The sequence below is a fragment of the Danio rerio genome, chromosome 23 (assembly GCF_049306965.1).
Source record: "Danio rerio strain Tuebingen ecotype United States chromosome 23, GRCz12tu, whole genome shotgun sequence".
NCBI lineage: Eukaryota > Metazoa > Chordata > Actinopteri > Cypriniformes > Danionidae > Danio > Danio rerio.
Genome location: NC_133198.1, coordinates 47217501 through 47236464, shown reverse-complemented (window position 1 = coordinate 47236464; position 18964 = coordinate 47217501). Strand labels below are relative to the sequence as shown.

General features: G+C 33.2%; 2 protein-coding genes across 4 annotated transcripts in view; one reads left to right on the top strand and one right to left on the bottom strand.

Moving 5' to 3' along the window:
• znf341 (zinc finger protein 341) overlaps positions 1-1873 on the bottom strand; it is a 29400-nt gene extending 27527 nt beyond the window's left edge. Inside the window, exon 1 of one of the 2 annotated variants that reach the window (XR_012398208.1) lies at positions 1819-1873. Coding sequence is in view for 1 of the 2 variants with exons in the window: in NM_001114573.1 (NP_001108045.1) it covers positions 1819-1849 (31 nt within the window). In the remaining variant the exon portion in view is untranslated. 2 annotated transcript variants of the gene reach the window in all.
• A 1561-nt stretch (positions 1874-3434) lies between these two features.
• Positions 3435-18964, top strand: part of e2f1 (E2F transcription factor 1) — a 23150-nt gene continuing 7620 nt past the window's right edge. For both annotated transcript variants that reach the window (XR_012398813.1, XM_005174533.6), the window contains exons 1-4: positions 3435-4570; positions 7610-7712; positions 11173-11392; positions 13686-13838. Coding sequence is in view for 1 of the 2 variants with exons in the window: in XM_005174533.6 (XP_005174590.1) it covers positions 4328-4570; positions 7610-7712; positions 11173-11392; positions 13686-13838 (719 nt within the window). In the remaining variant the exon portion in view is untranslated. The remainder of the gene's footprint in view (positions 4571-7609; positions 7713-11172; positions 11393-13685; positions 13839-18964) is intronic.

Genomic DNA, 18964 nt, shown 5'->3' with positions numbered 1-18964 from the left:
TAATCTGACACTTTTATCATAATAATTACATATAAACTTATTATTTAAAATAATACAGTACAGTAATAAATGTGCTAAATATTTAATATATAGGCCGCATAATGCATTTATTAATTTTTTTAACAAATATAACGTTAGATACAAGTGCTATAGACTTATGAACGTTTTTTCCACATTGAACTGACAGGGTTTGTGTATTTGTGTAATTATTATGTAATAAATGTGTTCATAAGCAGCATATACATAACAAATGCACCATCATTACAATAATACTACCGCTAATCTGACATTTCACCAAAATAATTACATTATAGACTTATTCAGGGGCGGACTGGGACAAAAATTCAGCCCTGGCACTGTAGCCACACAAACTACCACACCGACACAAATTACCACACCGACACAGCCCCACCCACGGACACGCACATTCACTATTAATTTTGGTGTACAGATGGTGAAATAATATGACATTCTTGCCAGATTTTGATTATGTCCAGGTAACCTCAGATTGGGTCGGCCCATCTTGAAACCAGGCAGCAATTGCCGATTGAGCCAAATGCTTAACATTAATAATTAGTATTATTATCATCAACATAATAGCATCTAGCAAGAGATAAAAGCTGTCTGCACTTAAAAACAATACATATAAAAAAAAAAAACTGACCGGCCCACATTTAAAAATTGGTCCGGCCCTTCTGGCAATTGCCAGAATTGCCAGATGGCCAGTCCGCCCCTGGACTTATTATATTAATATAAAACAATACAGTACAGTAATAGAAGTACTAAATATTTCATATATAGGCCTGCATATTGTATTTATTAATTTATTTAACAAATATGACGTTAGATACAAGTAAATGCGATAGACTTATGAATCTCACTCTATGATATAGAAGTATTTCATTAGTAAGTATTTATAATTAAGCACTCAGATAAGTTGACAAATGCAAATTTTGATGTTAAGATTAAAAAAATTCATAATAAACTTGCCAAATACAGCTTCAATACATTAATATTACAACTAATCTGACACTTTTATCATAATAATTACATTATAGACTTATCATATTAATATGAAATACAACAGTACAGTAATAAATGTGCTAAATATTTCATATATATCAGCCTATATATTGTATTTATTGTTTAACATATATGACGTTAGATACAAGTAACGCTAGACTTATGAATGTCACTCCATGATATTGAAGTATTTCATTAGTAAGTATTTATATTTAAGCATTACACGTCTAAGATAAGTTAACCCATGCAAATGTTGATGTTAGGATTAAATAAATACACAAATAAAATCATCACCGTGTTATGACTGTAATAATATCAGTATTAACACAAAATTATCAACTGTGAACATACATAGACCAACATCTAACAAATAATAGTTACATTTGTCGACACTAAACTGACAGTGTTCGTGTATTAGTGTAATTATTATGTAATAAATTTGTTTATAAGCGGAATATTAAGCGGTGATGTTGTTTGTTGGCTTTTCCGTCTCTCTCCCTCCGCCATGATGATTCGGGCACGAGGCTGTTGTTTCAACCGCCCTTCCTCCCTCCTCCACATCAATATCTCCACAAATATAATAAAATCTACAATTTAAACAAAGCATAATATTGCGCTAATATACTTAACATATATATGTTTATTATTCAACTCCCTGTCATTTACGCAAAGCGAAACAGCTGTGCAAATTTTGCTTCTTTGTGTTATTTGTCTCGCGCGCTCATGCATTTTCAGTGTAATTATAAAATAATGCATTATATTGTGTGCAGGATTGTAAATAAAGTGCATTAATACCTTCTAGAACCTCAAATATTGCCTGCGCCATCTTGAAGCTCCTCTGTTTAACGCCAGCGGTGGGCGGAGTTTGTTAAAATAATATTCACACTTCACACAAAGTTTACTTGATGGTGTTTGTAATGCAGTTTCGTCAAGGAAGAGTTGCATTTATGGTTTTAAATATGCATATATTCAAATTAGTACAATAATTTATGCTATTTTGTGGTTGTGTGAAATGATAATATCAAATATTTTACTTTTGTTGTGAAATCAAGGCTTCATTACATACAATGAAATAAGATTTTATATTTGTTTAATTTAAATAAATCAAAACTTCTAATTGGTTTCATAATAGAATAACATTTAAGATTTGTGTAAATCTATCCTAATGATATTATATGGTGCACACATTTATATTATTAAAATGTATTTATTATTAACAATAATTGTTGTTTTATATATAAATAAAATTATACGCTTTATTTAGTGATTTTATAGTATTATAGTAACATTACATTATTAAAATGTTATGTTTAATTTTTAATTTAATATCAATAGTTTTTTGTTTTTTTACTTTATTAATTTTTTTTAGAAAAGACCCCTTCCCCAATGATTTAACCCCTTACAGATGAGGGAATAAATACATTTAAAAAATTATAATATAAAAAAAATAAGGAAAAATAATACAAAATAATAATTGAAAAAAGAGCTGCCATCATAAATACTTTTCAGGGGATACATTTGTACATCAAGTTATATTGTGTTACATTGTAGTTAGTTCAGATAATATTGGTGATAGGTTCAATATCAATTGTAATATTGAACTTTTTTTCATTTTGTTGGTAATTATTCTTGTGTGATTTTTTTATATTCAATTCAATATTCAAAAATATAATATATATATATATATATATATATATATATATATATATATATAGATAGATAGATAGATAGATAGATAGATAGATAGATAGATAGATAGATATAAAAATAAAGTATTATTTATTTTTTAATAAATGTATTATTAAACCTAAACAGTATTAGTATTATTCAAATGTTATTATAATTGTAATTATTTAATATTAATTATTATTTTTGTATATTGTATATTTGTAGATATTATTAAATATATTATTTTTATTTGTTAAGCATTTGAGATAGATAGATAGATAGATAGATAGATAGATAGATAGATAGATAGATAGATAGATAGATAGATAGATAGATAGATAGATAGATAGATAGATAGATAGATAGATAGATAGATTAAACTTCGTGTAGCGAAAGTATATGGATCATTTGGTTATTCACTTAAATACGTATTAACAATATTTCTATCTGATCAATTAGAACCATTTTTACGTCAACACAGTTTCTCCGACACCATCATCATTAAACGCCTCGAATTAAAGCGGAGGATTTAAAAATATGGTTTTCAATTCAAACTTGTTTTTACAAACTCGGAAAGAAAGGGAAACTGGGCCCTGTTGAGCGACAGCTGCTCCAGCCAACCAACGACGTGGGAACGGTGACGTGTGCGCAACTTTTTCGCCAATCAACACGCGGCACGCTGGCACGTGCCAGTTTCGCGGCAAAAAAGATTTGGCGCGTAAACCTTTGAGCAGGTTCCGATCAGCTGGAACAAAACAACACAACAATAACAACAGCGATTCCGGCCGCACCGCGCGCAGAGACAGCCGGGCCGCACCTTTCCTGCATTTTAATGGATTTATTTATTAAATAAGCCAGGATCTGGAAATTATTTGGAGTTAAAGGCAATACTTCCTGGATGGAGTCATTAAAAACAACAAAAGCGGGTGGTATTTTGGATTAAAGTGGCCGAAGAGAGAAGAAACAGGACTTTGGCTTTGTTCTACATCCGGATCGGGTTATATATTGTTATATTTACTTCTCTACAGCCTGTTTACTCAAATATATACACTCTTTTCTAACACGTTTACATGTGCTCATGTTGAAACAAACGCTGTTAGTTTGTAATATCGCAAATATATCGATATTTGAAAAGTTAATTTGAACGATACCATGTTTTATGCACTTTAAAGACTGAAATGGCGTTGCAGATTGTGAGCGATGATGTTTATTTATACTGGACTCCATTTATTATGCTTTTCAGCCATTTTCAGTAGCACTTCCCTAAACAAAGGAATAACTCAAAAAGTCCATCATGCATGCTTTTTATCATCTTAAATGTTTATAAACAGCATGTATACTCTCATTCTTTCATTTACATTAATGTAAATTAAGTATAGATCATATTTTTGCTTGGCAAACTGAAGTTGACCTACATTCTGGCCTTGTTGTGCTTTGGGTGCTTCACCCATATGTTCTCCAGTCAAGGCCTGTTTTTAAGAGCGTGCACTGATCTGGAACCTGTCAGAACATGGATCATCCCAATAAACCAACTAGTATAGTTAGCTAGAATAATAGGCTATTTCTCATGCACTTTCATCCATAAGCATTGACGGTAAGCCCAGAGAGCGAGTGAGCCCTGCTGTCTCAGCCCGATATGTCTGAGGGTTTTATTTCGGGTCAGACCTCGGAGGACCTGCTGGCTGATTTCGAGTCTCTGTTGAACAATGGCAGTATTGATCTCAGCGAAGATCATCAAATTGTCATCATCTCCACTCCTGGCACGGCCACCACCAGCACTGCTACGGGTGACATTTTACTGTTCGCAACGCCACATCATACAAGCACTGGGACCACCAGCCTGCCAGACCACCGGAGACCGATTTTGGGCCGCCCGCCGGTACGAAACCAGCCTAGCTGGGTTACTAATCAATAGATATCAGTTACTGATTGCAGATTACATGATAGCAATTGTAATACGTAATATAATCTCTTAGATTACACGTTTATGGTTATGTAATCTGACTACTTTTGGATTACTTTAATTGTAATCACGATGTAGCTACAATATTATTGCGATATTGATCTATCACTGTATTTATATCAGACTTAATATTAGACAATATAGATGGAGTTAGACTACTTTTGGATAACTTTAGGCTTCTGCCGGTATCAAATTGAATAATTAATGCTTTTTTTCACGATATATGGTATTATCACGATATTGACCTAATGTAATCTGACTACTTTTGGATTACATTTGGCTTCTGCCATATTAAATGTCTTGTTGTGATTAACTGTAGAAGCTTTTATCATGATATAAAGTATTATCACGATATTGACCTAATGTAATCTGACTACTTTCAGATTACTTTAATCTTAATCATAATATACTGTATTATCACTATATTGTCTTGTCACAATATTGATATTTATCACAATATTGAGCAAATGTAATCTGACTACTTTTGGATTACATTATTCTTAATCACGATATAGAGTATTATTATGATATTGACCTATTATGATATTAATATTTATCACAATATTGAGCTACTGTAATCTGACTACTTTTGGATTACGTTATTCCCAATCACAATATACGGTATTATTAAAATATTGACCTTTAATGATATTAATATTTTTTGCAATACTGACATAATGTAATCTGACTACTTTTGGATTACATTAATCTTCATAATGATATATTGTATTATCACAATATTAATATTCATCACAATATTGACCTAATGTAATCTGACTACTTTTGGATTACATTAATCTTAATCACGATATAGAGTATTATTATGATATTGACCTGTCATGATATTAATATTTATCACAATATTGAAGTGTTGTTATATGACTACTTTTGGATTACATTAATCATGATCATAATGTACTGTATGATGATGATATTGACTTGTCACAATATTAATATTTATCACAATATTGACCCAATGTAATCTGACTACTTTTGGATTACATCAATCTTGATCATAATATACTGTATTATCATGATATTGACTTGTCACGATATTAATATTTATCGCAATATTGCCCTAATGTAGTTGGACTACTTCTGGATTACATTTGGCTTCTGCCATATTAAATTACAATATTAGGTATTGTCGCTTTATTGTCCTAAAGTAATCTGACTACTTTTCGATTACATTATTCTTAAGCACAATATACAGTATTATCATAATATTGACCTATCATGATATTAATTTTTATCGCAATATTGACCTAATGTAATCTAATTACTTTTGTATTACATTAGACTTCTGCCGGTATCAAGTTTCTTATTGTAAATAATGGAAGCTTTCATCACAATATTAGGTATTGTCGCGTTATTGTCCTAATGTAATCTGACTACTTTTGGATTACATTCTTCCTAACAACTATATATGCTATTATTATGATATTGACCTATCATGATATTAATATTTATCACAATATTGACCCGATGTAATTTGACTACTTTTGGTTTACATTAATCTTGAACATAATAAACTGTATTATCATGATATTGACTTGTCACGGTTTTAATATTTATCGCAATATTGCCCTAATGGAATCGGACTACTTTTGGATTAAATTCGTCTTGATCATAATATACTGTATTATCGCGATATTGACTTGTCACGATATTAATATTTATCGCAATATTGACCTAATGTAATAAGACTACTTTTGGATTACATTCATCTTGATCATAAAATACTGTATTATCGCGATATTAACTTGTCACGATATTAATATTTATCGCAATATTGACTTAATGTAGTTGGACTACTTTTGGATTACATTTGGCTTCTGCCATATTAAATTTCTTGTTGTGATTAATTGTAGAATTTTTTCATCATGATATAAAGTATTATCATGATATTGACCTAATGTAATCTGACTACTTTTGGATTACATTATTCCCAATCACAGTATACTGTATTATTAAAATATTGACCTTTCATGATATTAATATTTTTCGCAATACTGACATAATAATGTAATCTGACTACTTTTGGATTACATTAATTATACATAATGATATATTGTATTATCAAGATATTTATATTCATCCCAATATTGTCTTAATGTAATCAGACTACTTTTGGATCACTCTTATTGTGAGTTATTGAAGCTTTTATTATGATTATCAAGATATTGACCCAATGTAATCTTACTATCTTTGAATTAAATTAGGCTTCTGCTGGTATCAAATATTCAGTATCAAGTATATATGTATATATATATATATATATATATATATATATATATATATATATATATATATATATATATATATATATATGTATATATGTATATATATATATATATATATATATATATATGTATATATATATATGTATATATATATATGTATATATATATATATATATATATATATATATATATATATATATATATATATATATATATATATATATAAATATATATCCAATATGACTGTATGAGTGAAAAACATTGTGAACGATAAATAATTTTTATAAACATTGGGTTTTTTTTAATGACAAAATATAATTGTAAAAAGAAAAATTTGCATATTTATTATACGTTTGCCAGAGTAATAGGTGGTTCATTTCACTGTGGCAACCCCTGATGAATTAGGGACAAACCCGAAGTAAAGCAAGTGATCATATAATTCATGTCTACCCAGCTCTTCTCACCACACAACGATGAATCCCATGCGTACTACCCATAAAATCCCATTCAGAATTTCCACTTTCATTTTAAATCAAAACTGTCGGTTCATTAACATTCTGACCTTCACTGTGATCATAAGAGCACTTAACAATAACAACTCAATTACTGGCATGCGGTTAAAGGTTTTGTAACGTTGTTTTATGACACATTAGTTACTTTAATCAGTCTACGTGCATTTAATGTGTTTTTGTTTGTGCATTTTTGATTGTAGGTGAAAAGAAAGTTGGATTTAGACAGCGATCATCAGTACATTTGCACTTCTCGAACCGCTTCAAATGGACCCACACCTCCAGCCACACCCGCACCTCCCAGAGGTATGAATGATTACTAAAATGATCATGATAAAAATAATATATTTCTGTGGTCAAAATAGAAATTCAGAAGTTTGGGGTGCTTGTTTATTTAAAGGAAAAAGCTGTGCAAATTATATTAATCTCAAATATTATTATGTTTTAAAATAGAAGTAAATAACATTTTGCAATATATTTCATTTATTAATTTTCCTTTGGTTTAGTCCCTTATTTATCAGGGGTCGCCACAGCAGAATGAACCACCAACTATACCATCATTTGGTTTACGCAGTGGATGCCCTTCCAGCCACAACCCAGTACTGGGAAACACAATATATTTGCATATTTAAAAAAAAACTTTAGTCTCAAAGCAGATATTTTCAGTATTTTTTCATCATTTTCTTTTAGAAAAAAGAAAGAAATTATTTTCTTTATCATTTATTATTTCAAAAGACCTTCAGAAATTAGTCTAATTTAGCATTTACTATGTAAATTCTGAATATATATTAACGTCTTGAGTGCAAAACATTTTAATAGAGTTTCTAATTTTGAATGTTAGACTACATTTTGTTCGGGAACATTTGCTGAAGCAGTTTTACTCATTAGAAGATTCTGTAGTCCTATAGTTGGTTATTTTAAGTAAGCATGTATATTTTTTAGTTGGCATTTCTGTGTGGAGTTTGCATGTTCTCCTCGTGTTGGCATGGGTTTCCTCCGGGTGCTCAGGTTTCCCCCACAGTCCAAACACATGCGCTATAGGGGAATTGATTCTAATTTGGCTGTAGTATATGAGTGTGTGTGAATGTGAGAGTGTGGGTGTTTTCCAGTACTGTGTTGCGGCTGGAAAGGCAACTGCTGTGTAACACATATACCAGAATAATTGGCGATTCATTCGGCTTTGGCACCACCTGATAATCAGAGCATGAAGGCTAAAGCTGATTTATACTTCTGCGTCAAGCGCACATGTATGCGTATGTATGCAAGCGCACGCGGTCGCATAGCCCTCGCCGTGGCCAGACATCCCAAGTCTCCCGGATGCTCGTTTGCTCGCAAACGAATGACAATCTGCTGGAAATTGCGCGTCTCCCTCCCGATCCTCAAATACGTTGTGCACCCTTCTCACCTCTCTCCACCGTATCCCTCCTCGCTTCCAGTATTCAACTATGTCATGCCTCCCCCCCAGTCTTCACATGTCGCACATCTCCCGTAACCTCCCGTAAATCATCTCAGTCTCCCCCAGGACTTCTCCCAACTTGGGATGTCTGTGTGGCTGGCGCTGACGCGCACCTCTTAAACTACTGTAACTACACGTCGCAACAACGTGTAGCACAGGCTCTGTACTTGGTTGGCTTGGTAGCTGTGACAAGTGTGGGCGGTGCTAAGAGCTGCGAGTCCGATGGAGTAAGTGTTTACGAATGTGTCAAGTTCTGTGGAGGAGCTCCGCATGGCAACTGTCGCTTTGTGTTTACCTTATGAATAAAGTTGCTGCATGTCCACAGGTTCCAGCCTCAGAATAAGCGAGTTTTATCTACTTGAACATTACGGTAGCGTTCAGAAAAAGCAAAACACCAGTGAAGAAACTCAACACAGAGGAACATAACAACCTACTGCCTGCTAGTGTTTTAGCAGTACAGAGGAACACAAACAGAGCACAGAAGTATAAATGCAGAGCTATGCACAGTCACCATGGGTCATGCTGATCACTCAATGCAGAAGTAGAAATCAGCCTTAAGCCAAATGGAAACTGAGTGATTGCATGATTTTGTATGTTGATGTTTTTTTCTAATCCAAAATGTTGAATTATTGTAAACAATGTTTTAAAATGTAATTATAGTAGTTCTTTATATAAAAACTGTTGATTTCCCCATCAATATAGCCATCGCTGCAGAAATAGAAAAATAAATGAGCTTGAATGCTCAGTCACGATATATATATATGGTATTATTCATATATTCATCACAATATTGACTTAATGTAATCAGACTACTTTTGGATTACTCTTATTGTGAATTATTAAAGCTTTTATTATAATATAGGGTATTATCATGATATTGACCCAATGTAATCTTACTATCTTTGAATTACAGTAGGCTTCTGCTGGTATCAAATATTCAGTATTAAGTATTACTTATGTCCAGGGCCAGACGGAATCTGCGGACGTTTTTTGCTATTTCTGTGGAGAATTTTGGTAAAAATCTGTGGATTTCTGCGGAATTATTTTGGGAGTATCCAGCGGAGTATCATAACTAAAACCTAAATATATTAAATTAAAAGTATTAAATTACTGAATAAAAACTGAATAAATTCAGATTTACACATTTACTCAAGTAAATAAACAGAATTAATAATGGGCTAAAAATCTGCGCGCGCAGATTCCGTGTGGGCCTACTTATGGATAAGTCCCTAAAATAAGTACATTTAGAAAAGGCCAACATTAAAAAAAACATAGAAAAAAAACAATATTGAATATGACTGATGTTTTTTCTAATCCAAAATGTTGAATTATTGTAAACAATGTTTTAAAATGTAATTATAGTAGTTCTTTATATAAAAACTGTTGATTTCCCCATCAATATAGCCATCGCTGCAGAAATGGAAAAATAAATGAGCTTGAATGCTCAGTCACGATATATATATATGGTATTATTATTATTACTCTTATTGTGAATTATTAAAGCTTTTATTATAATATAGGGTATTATCATGATATTGACCCAATGTAATCTTACTGTCTTTGAATTACATTAGGCTTCTGCTGGTATCAAATATTCAGTATTAAGTATTACTTATGTCCAGGGCCAGACGGAATCACCGGACATTTTTTGCTATTTCTGCTGAGAATTTTGGTAAAAATCTGTGGTGGATTTCTGCGGAATTATTTTGGGAGTATCCAGCGGAGTATCATAACTAAAACCTAAATATATTAAATAAAAAGTAATAAATTACTGAATAAATTCAGATTTACACATTTACTCAAGTAAGTAAACAGAATTAATAGTTGGCTAAAAATCTGCAGAAATCTGCGGAAAATCTGCGGAATTCTGTGCGCCCAGATTCCGTGTGGGCCTACTTATGGGTAAGTGCCTAAAATAAGTACATTTAGAAAAGGCCAACATTAAAAAAAACATAGAAAAAAAAACAATATTGAATATGACTGATGTTTTTTCTAATCCAAAATGTTGAATTATTGTAAACAATGTTTTAAAATGTAATTATAGTAGTTTTTTATATAAAAACTATTGATTTCCCCATCAATATAGCATCGCTGCAGAAATGGAAAAATAAATGAGCTTTAATGCTCTTGCCAAAATAGTAAACCCTGTCAAAGGTGTTAAAGTATTGAAAATCATCATTTAAATTGTAATCTGCCATTGGGATTTGTATATAGCAATATGCACATTTGTGATATATATAGATTTTTTGCACAGTTCTACTCAACAGTATTGATATAAACCCCTTTTCTCATGTTATCTGTGTGTTTTAGTGCCTAAGCTGGCTGTGGAGAAATCCCGCTACGACACGTCTCTGAATCTGACCACCAAACGCTTTCTGGATCTCCTGGCTCAGTCTCCGGACGGCGTGGTGGACCTGAACTGGGCCTCACAGGTGCTGGACGTCCAGAAGCGACGCATCTACGACATCACCAACGTCCTGGAGGGCATTCACTTAATCTCCAAGAAGTCCAAGAACAACATCCAGTGGCTGTGAGTCTTTCAGAACGTTACTGCTTTATATAAATGTGGAGTGTAGTTGTGTTTGTTTCTACACTACTATATACTAATTTTGTGATACTAATTTTCTTTATCCCTGTAAAATCACTTGTACATCACTACTGACAGCCTTTGCTCAACACTTTATTGATGGACCTTTGGCAGCGATTACAGCCTCAAGTCTTTTTAAATATGATGCCACAAGCTTGGCTCACCTGTCTTTGGGAATTTTTGCCCATTCCTCTTTGCAGTACCTCTCAAGCTCTATCAGGTTGGATGGGAAGCGACGGTGTACAGCCATTTTCAGATCTCTCCAGAGATGTTCAATAGGATTTAGGTCTGGGCTCTGGCTGGGCCACTCAAGGACATTCACCGAGTTGTTGTGAAGCCGCTCCATTGATATTTTGGCAATGTGCTTGGGGTCATTGTTCTGCTGGAAAAAACAGTCTGAGCTCAAGAGCGCTCTGAAGCAGGTCTTCATTCAGGATGTCTCTGTACATTGCTGCATTCATCTTTCCCTCTATCCTGACTAGTCTTCCAGTTCCTGCTGCTGAAAAACATCCCCACAGCATGATGCCAACACCACCATGCTTCACTGTAGGGATGCTGTTAGCCTATTGACGAGCGCTGGCTGGTTTTCTCCAAACGTAACGCCTGGCATTCACTCCAAAAAATTAAAATTTTAGTCTCATCAGAGCAGAGAGTTTAGGTTCTGATGGTCTGAGAGTCTTTCAGATGCCTTTTGGTAAATTCCAGGGGGGAGTGTCTTCCGTCTGGCCACTCTACCATACAGGCCTGATTGGTGGATTGCTGCACAGATGGTTGTCCTTCTGTAAGGATCTCCTCTCTCCACTGAAGAACTCTTGAGCTCAGACAGAGTGACCATTGGGTTATTGATCACCTCCCTGACTAAGGCCCTTCTCCCCCGATCACTCAGCTTAAATGGCCGGCCAGCTCTAGGAAGAGTCCTGGTGGCTCCAAACATCTTCCACTTACGGATGATGGAGGCCGCTGTGCTCATTGGATCTTTCAGAACAGCAGAAATGTTTTTGTTACCTTCCCCAGCCTTGTGCCTTGAGACAGTCCTGTCTCGGAGGTCTGCAGACAATTCCTTTGTCTTCATGCTTGGTTTGTGCTTTGACATGCACCGTCAACCCTGGGACCTTATATGGACAGGTGTATGCCTTTTCAAATCATGTCCAATCAACTGAATTGTAAGTGTTGTAGTGCTGTCCCATTTCTTAGGGGTACGTTTTGAAGCCCTTCCCCTTCACACTCTGTTTCAAGGGGCTAAAAACTACAAAAAGTCTCTAGGAGGGGAATGTCAAACCCAATAGGAAGTCGGATATTTTTAACTTCCTGCGCCGAAAAAGTGGCGTTTTTGACATTTCCAGACATTGTATTTTAACGAACTTCTCCTAGGAATTTCATCCGATCAACACCAAAATTGGGTTTTGTCATCTAAATGCCTTGGCGATGTTAAATTTTGAAAATCAACATTTTTTGATAAAGGGTGTGTCCGTGGCTTTGACGATTCGCCACGAAACAGAAAGTTGTTATTACTCAGGCATGCATTATCCGATCTGCCTCAATTTCCATGTTTGTTAAGAGTCCTGACCTGAACATGTTTACATGCCAATATCCAGTTACAGTTATAGCGCCACCTGCTGGCGAAAGGAAATGACATGTTTTAGACCATAACAAACTCCTCCTACAAATTTCATTGTATCAGCACCAAATTTGCAAGGTGTCATCTGAAAGCTCTAGCGATGATATATTGTGAAGATCTAGAGTTTTGCTGAAGGGCGTGTCCGTGGCGGCCTGACAAACCTCAGTGATTCGCCATGGAACAGGAAGTACTTATAACTCAACTACACAATGTCTGACCTGCCTGAAATTTCACATGACTTATTGAAATTTCTCTTCTGAAGACATCTACATGCCAATCTTGAGTCACAGTCATAGCGCCACCTGCTGACAGGAAGAAGTTTGGCATAAATCTGTGATTTTTTTTTTTTTTTTTTTCCCCAGGTTTTATATATATATATATATATATATCAGCTTAAATTATTATTGTTCGCTGTTCTCTGTTATACTAAGGCCACCGGGCGGCGGTGAGCTCGGGTGCGAGGTCCCTTTCATTGCTGCTTGCAGCTTTAATTTAAATTGTTCTTGAATTTTTTTTGTAGATTTAGAGTATGTTTTAGTTTTGATGAATCAAGATTAGTTTATGAAAATGTCTCCGCATATACTCTGTGATTGTTTATGGTTTTGTGTGGTTTTGCAGAGGGAATCGTATCGACGGCGCATCTCTGGCCAGGTTTCAGGAGCTGCAGAAGGAGGTTTCTGAGCTGACGGAGGCCGAGGAGAAACTGGACGAACTCATTAATAAATGCAGTTTACAGCTACGGCTCCTCACTGAGGACACACACAACAAGAAATATCCTTTACCTGCACAGTGTTAGTGGCGTCACGATCGCCTCACAACAAGAAGGTCGCTGGTTCGAACCCCGAGGGATTCAGTTGGCATTTCTGTGTGGAGTTTGCCTGTTCTCACAGTGTTGGCGTGTGTTTCCTCCGGGTGCTCCTGTTTCCCCGACAGTCCAAAGACATGAGCTATAGGGGAATTGAATAAGCTAAATCAGCTGTAGTATATGTGTGTGAAAGAGAGTGTATGGGTGTTTTCCAGGGTTGGGTTGCGGCTGGAAAGGCATCCGCTGTGTAAAACACATACTGGAAAAGTTGGCAGTTCATTCCGCTGTTGCGACCCCTGATTAATAAAAGGACTAAGTCTAATAGAAAATGAATGAATGCACAGTATTAATCGACAGGCTGCTCATTTCAGCTCTTCTGCATGCTCTAAATCGGTGGTTCTCCAAGGTGTGTGTGATTAATTTACAGTAATCATTCATTTAATTTCTCATGCACTCTTTGGTAACACTTTACAATAAGGTTGTATTGGTTAGTGTTAGTTAATGTATTTATTAACATGAACAAGCAATGAGCAACACATTAATTACAGTATTTATTAATGTTAATTAAGGAAAATAAAGTTGTGCACTGTTAGTTCTTTTTAACTCACTAATGTTAACAAGAATGAATTTAGACTTTTTTAATAATGCATTAGTAAATGTTGAACTATGATTGATAAATGCTGTGCTTAGTATTGTTCATACTTGGTTCATGTTAGTAAATACACTAACTAATGAAACCTTACTGTAAAGTGACCCGCTTTCCTTAAACCCAAAGTACAAAAATCAACTATAAAGGGGTGAGCATTGTGTGTAATACATTTGCATGCTTCAGTAAACCAAATTCCTACTCTCAATGCAATTACATCTCATTTATTATTCAAACAAACTTACATTTTTAGTCTTTTGATTGGTTACTGAGTTTATTCAGACTTATAATAACCTCTGATGAGCTCTGATCGCTTAATATCCTATTAACTTCCAGGTCTGAGCATTGGCGTCTATAAATATATACAATATTAGTCTAATTTGAAATTACATTGCATTACTTTTGGGTTATATGTAGAGACAAACACCTGTTTTACATGTAAAGTGTGTTTTGAACGCTTCGGGTGTGCATTAATGGTAGTCTAGATATGCACATTGTGCATTGGCAATGGTATGAACTATTATAGGGGTGGTCAAAAGCTTGTTTATTCATTCATTCATTTTTCTTCGCCACAGCGGAATGAACCGCCAACTATTCCAGCACATGTTTTACGCAGCGGATGCCCTTCCGACCATAGGCCATCACTGGGAAACACCAATACACACTCATTTACACATACGCTGGGGCCAAATTAGTTAATCAATTCCTCTATAGCGCATGTGTTTGGACTGTGGTGGAAACTGAAGCACCCGGAGGAAACCCACGCCAACACGGGGAGAACATGCAAACTCCACATATAAATGCTAACTGGCCCAGCCGGGACTCAAACCAGTGACCTTCTTGCTTTGAGGCCACAGTGCTAACCACTGAGCTATAGTGCCACCATGTATTTTTAAATTATTGTTTATTTTTATAATTAATATTAGTATTTAAAATGCATGTCATTGCATTGTTTATCATTATTAACGTCCTTCGAAATGTTCAAACCCAGTCCGTGATTAGTACTTTAGTCACACCCTCCTATTTAACCCTTAAAAAGTCCCAGAATCTCAAACCTTCATTAGATTACAAAATAATTGCATTATTATTATTATTATTATTATATTAAAACTTTTGGGGGTTTTCCACTGTGTATACTGTGTCAAATATTTTTTCAGTTCCAAACCAGAAAACCATAAAAGCACAGTTTATTTCATTTGTAGTTTTGCTCTGTACTCAAGGATGTAGGTTTGCACTTGACGTTGGTGGTAACGGGTGAATCAAACTATATATATATATATACAGTTGAAGTCAGAATTATTAGCCCCCTTTTGATTTTCTTTTTTAAATATTTCCCAAATGATTTTTAACAGAGCAAGGAAATCTTCACAGTATTTCTGATAATATTTTTTCTTCTGGAGAAAGTCTTATTTGTTTTACTTCTGCTAGAGTAAAAGCAGTTTTGAATTTAAAAAAAAAACATTTTTGGGACAAAAGTATTAGCCCCTTTAAGCTATATTTTTTCTCGATAATCTACAGTACAAACCATCGTTATACAATAACTTGCCTAATTACTCTAACCTGCCTTGTTCACCTTATTAACCTAGTTAAGCCTTTAAATGTCACTTTAAGCTGAATACTAGTGTCTTGAAAAATATTAAGTAAAATATTATTTACTGTCATCATAGCAAAGATAAAATAAATCAGTTTTTGAAATAAGTTTTAAAAATATTATGCTTTGAAATGTGCTGAAACAATCTTCCCTCCATTAAACAGAAATTGGTGAAAAAAATAAACAGGCATCAAGAATTCAGGGGGGCTAATAATTCTGACATCAACTATATATATATATATATATATATATATATATATATATATATATATATATATATATATATATATATATATATATATATATATATATATATATATATTATATATATATATATATATATTATATATATATATATATATATATATATATATATTTATATATATATATATATATATATTATATATATATATATATATATATATATATATTATATATATATATATATATATATATATATTATATATATATATATATATATATATATATTATATATATATATATATATATATATATTATATATATATATATATATATTATATATATATATATATATATTATATATATATATATATTATATATTATATATATATATATATATATATATTATATATATATATATATTATATATTATATATATATATATATATATATATATATTATATATATATATATATTATATATTATATATATATATATATATATATTATATATATATATATATATATATATTATATATATATATATATATATATATTATATATATATATATATATATATATATATATATATATATATATATATATATATATATATATATTGTTGCTGTCTATCGATTAAAAAAAAATTACGAATCACACTTTTTAAAATTAAATTCGCGATTAATCACATTTAAAAGCCATTCAAAATTTTGGCTTTTCAAATGTAAAATTTATGTAAACACAAGACAAAAACTATTTAAAGTCAAAATATAATTGTTTATTACAATTTGTGTTTAACTTGTAACACAGATTTCTTCATGTAAACAACAAACCCACAATAAACCATCAAGATCCTGCTTGACAGCCATATTTATTACAGAAATTAACACACAGGCATGTTAATGCCATTTGAATTTCAATACAATCAATGCCAATAAAGAAAAAATTTTTTTTCCAAGTTGGATTCTAAGTGGACTGCCAAAAAAAAAGCCAAAATACAGGCATTGCAGATACGGAAAATGGAAAATTATAATAACATGTAATCCTCACGTGAGTCCAGCTGCTCTCTCAAAAAGGGAAAATGAAAACAAAACCTTCACTGCAGCAAATTATAAAAGCAACACTGACTACCCGTATCTCCAAGCAATTCATGTTCTCCCTCTTGGGAACACAACGTGCCGCCACAACACGCCTTGGAAGCGATCATGCATATTAATGAAGTTGCTCAATAGAGTGCGCTGATTGGTTTGAACCAAGTCTTACTCATGAATGAATGCTGCACACTCGGAGACGTAATAAGACACTCCCAGGTACAGACGTCCAGTCTACACGCTGGAACACACGCTAAGATGTAATTTATCAGGCTAAGATAAATATTATATATATATATATATATATATATATATATATATATATATATATATATATATATATATATATATATATAATTAGATTGACTTGAAAGTGACTTGCTAGACAAAGCTACGACTTGACGTGACTTGAAATAAGCAGTGACTTGACTTGCTTGAGACTTGAAGGTTATGACTTGAGACTTGCTTGTGACTTGCACATGTGTGACTTACTCCCACCTCTGCCTAATAGTGTTTTTGGCAGTGTGGGACACATACACGACTGCCAACAGCTCAAAAAATGTGTTTCGTGACCCTTTAAATGCAGACTTAAGATAGTATGGTAAGCAGTTTGACAAAATAGTTGGAGATATTTTTTGGTACATCAAACAGTGTTGTTATGATAACCATCTGACAAGATAATCCAGCAAAATTATTTCTTAAAATGTCACTAAAATGCAATATTTATGCATCATAATTAAATAGAAATCAGGCAAATAACTCCAAAAAGGTTCAGTTTTTCAGAAACAAAATAGCCACCCCTCTTAATAAGCTGGCTACAAGTCTGATAGTAAAATGGTAAAACAAAATGTTTATTAACTGGTTAAGAGAGTTTAATAAAGATTTTCATTTATTTTGGCCACAGTGCAAATGAAGCATGTCTCGTATATCAGTATTATGCCTATACACAGGCTGTATTTTGCCTGACAAAATTGCTGCGTCCCAAATGGCACACTATGCACTCATGCACTATGTACTTATGCACTTACACACTTAACAGGATAGTATATGTATGTAGTGTCGTCCCAAATGGCTGACTAATGTTTTTTTTAAGCGGAAATTCAAACTGTTACCCTGATGATGTTTGACGGTTGCCAAATTAGTGAAATAAATGACCAGACTATCAAATAATACCTGTCATTAGTATAACAGCATTCACCATCGGGAGGCACTATATGCGTTTATTGGGAGAATTTTGCTTTCACCATCCAAAATAAATAAAGTTATTCAACATGTGTGTCCGATAGCTCCGCCCCTTCCGCTACGTAAACAAACCTGCTGTCGTTGAGTGCGTGAAGTGTCCATCATAACACACTTCATTTTAGCGGCTGAATGAGTGCATCATCCGGGTAATTAAAGTGCACTTATTATTTTTAGAGTTTTCAGTGTGAACACACTACTTACACTATTTATACTACAAAATGGCATAAAATAGTGCATAAGTATGCGATTTGCAGCTAATGTTTCAACTGAAATCAAACATGCTACTCTGAGAGATTTGGAGAACTGGTCGGGATCATATACA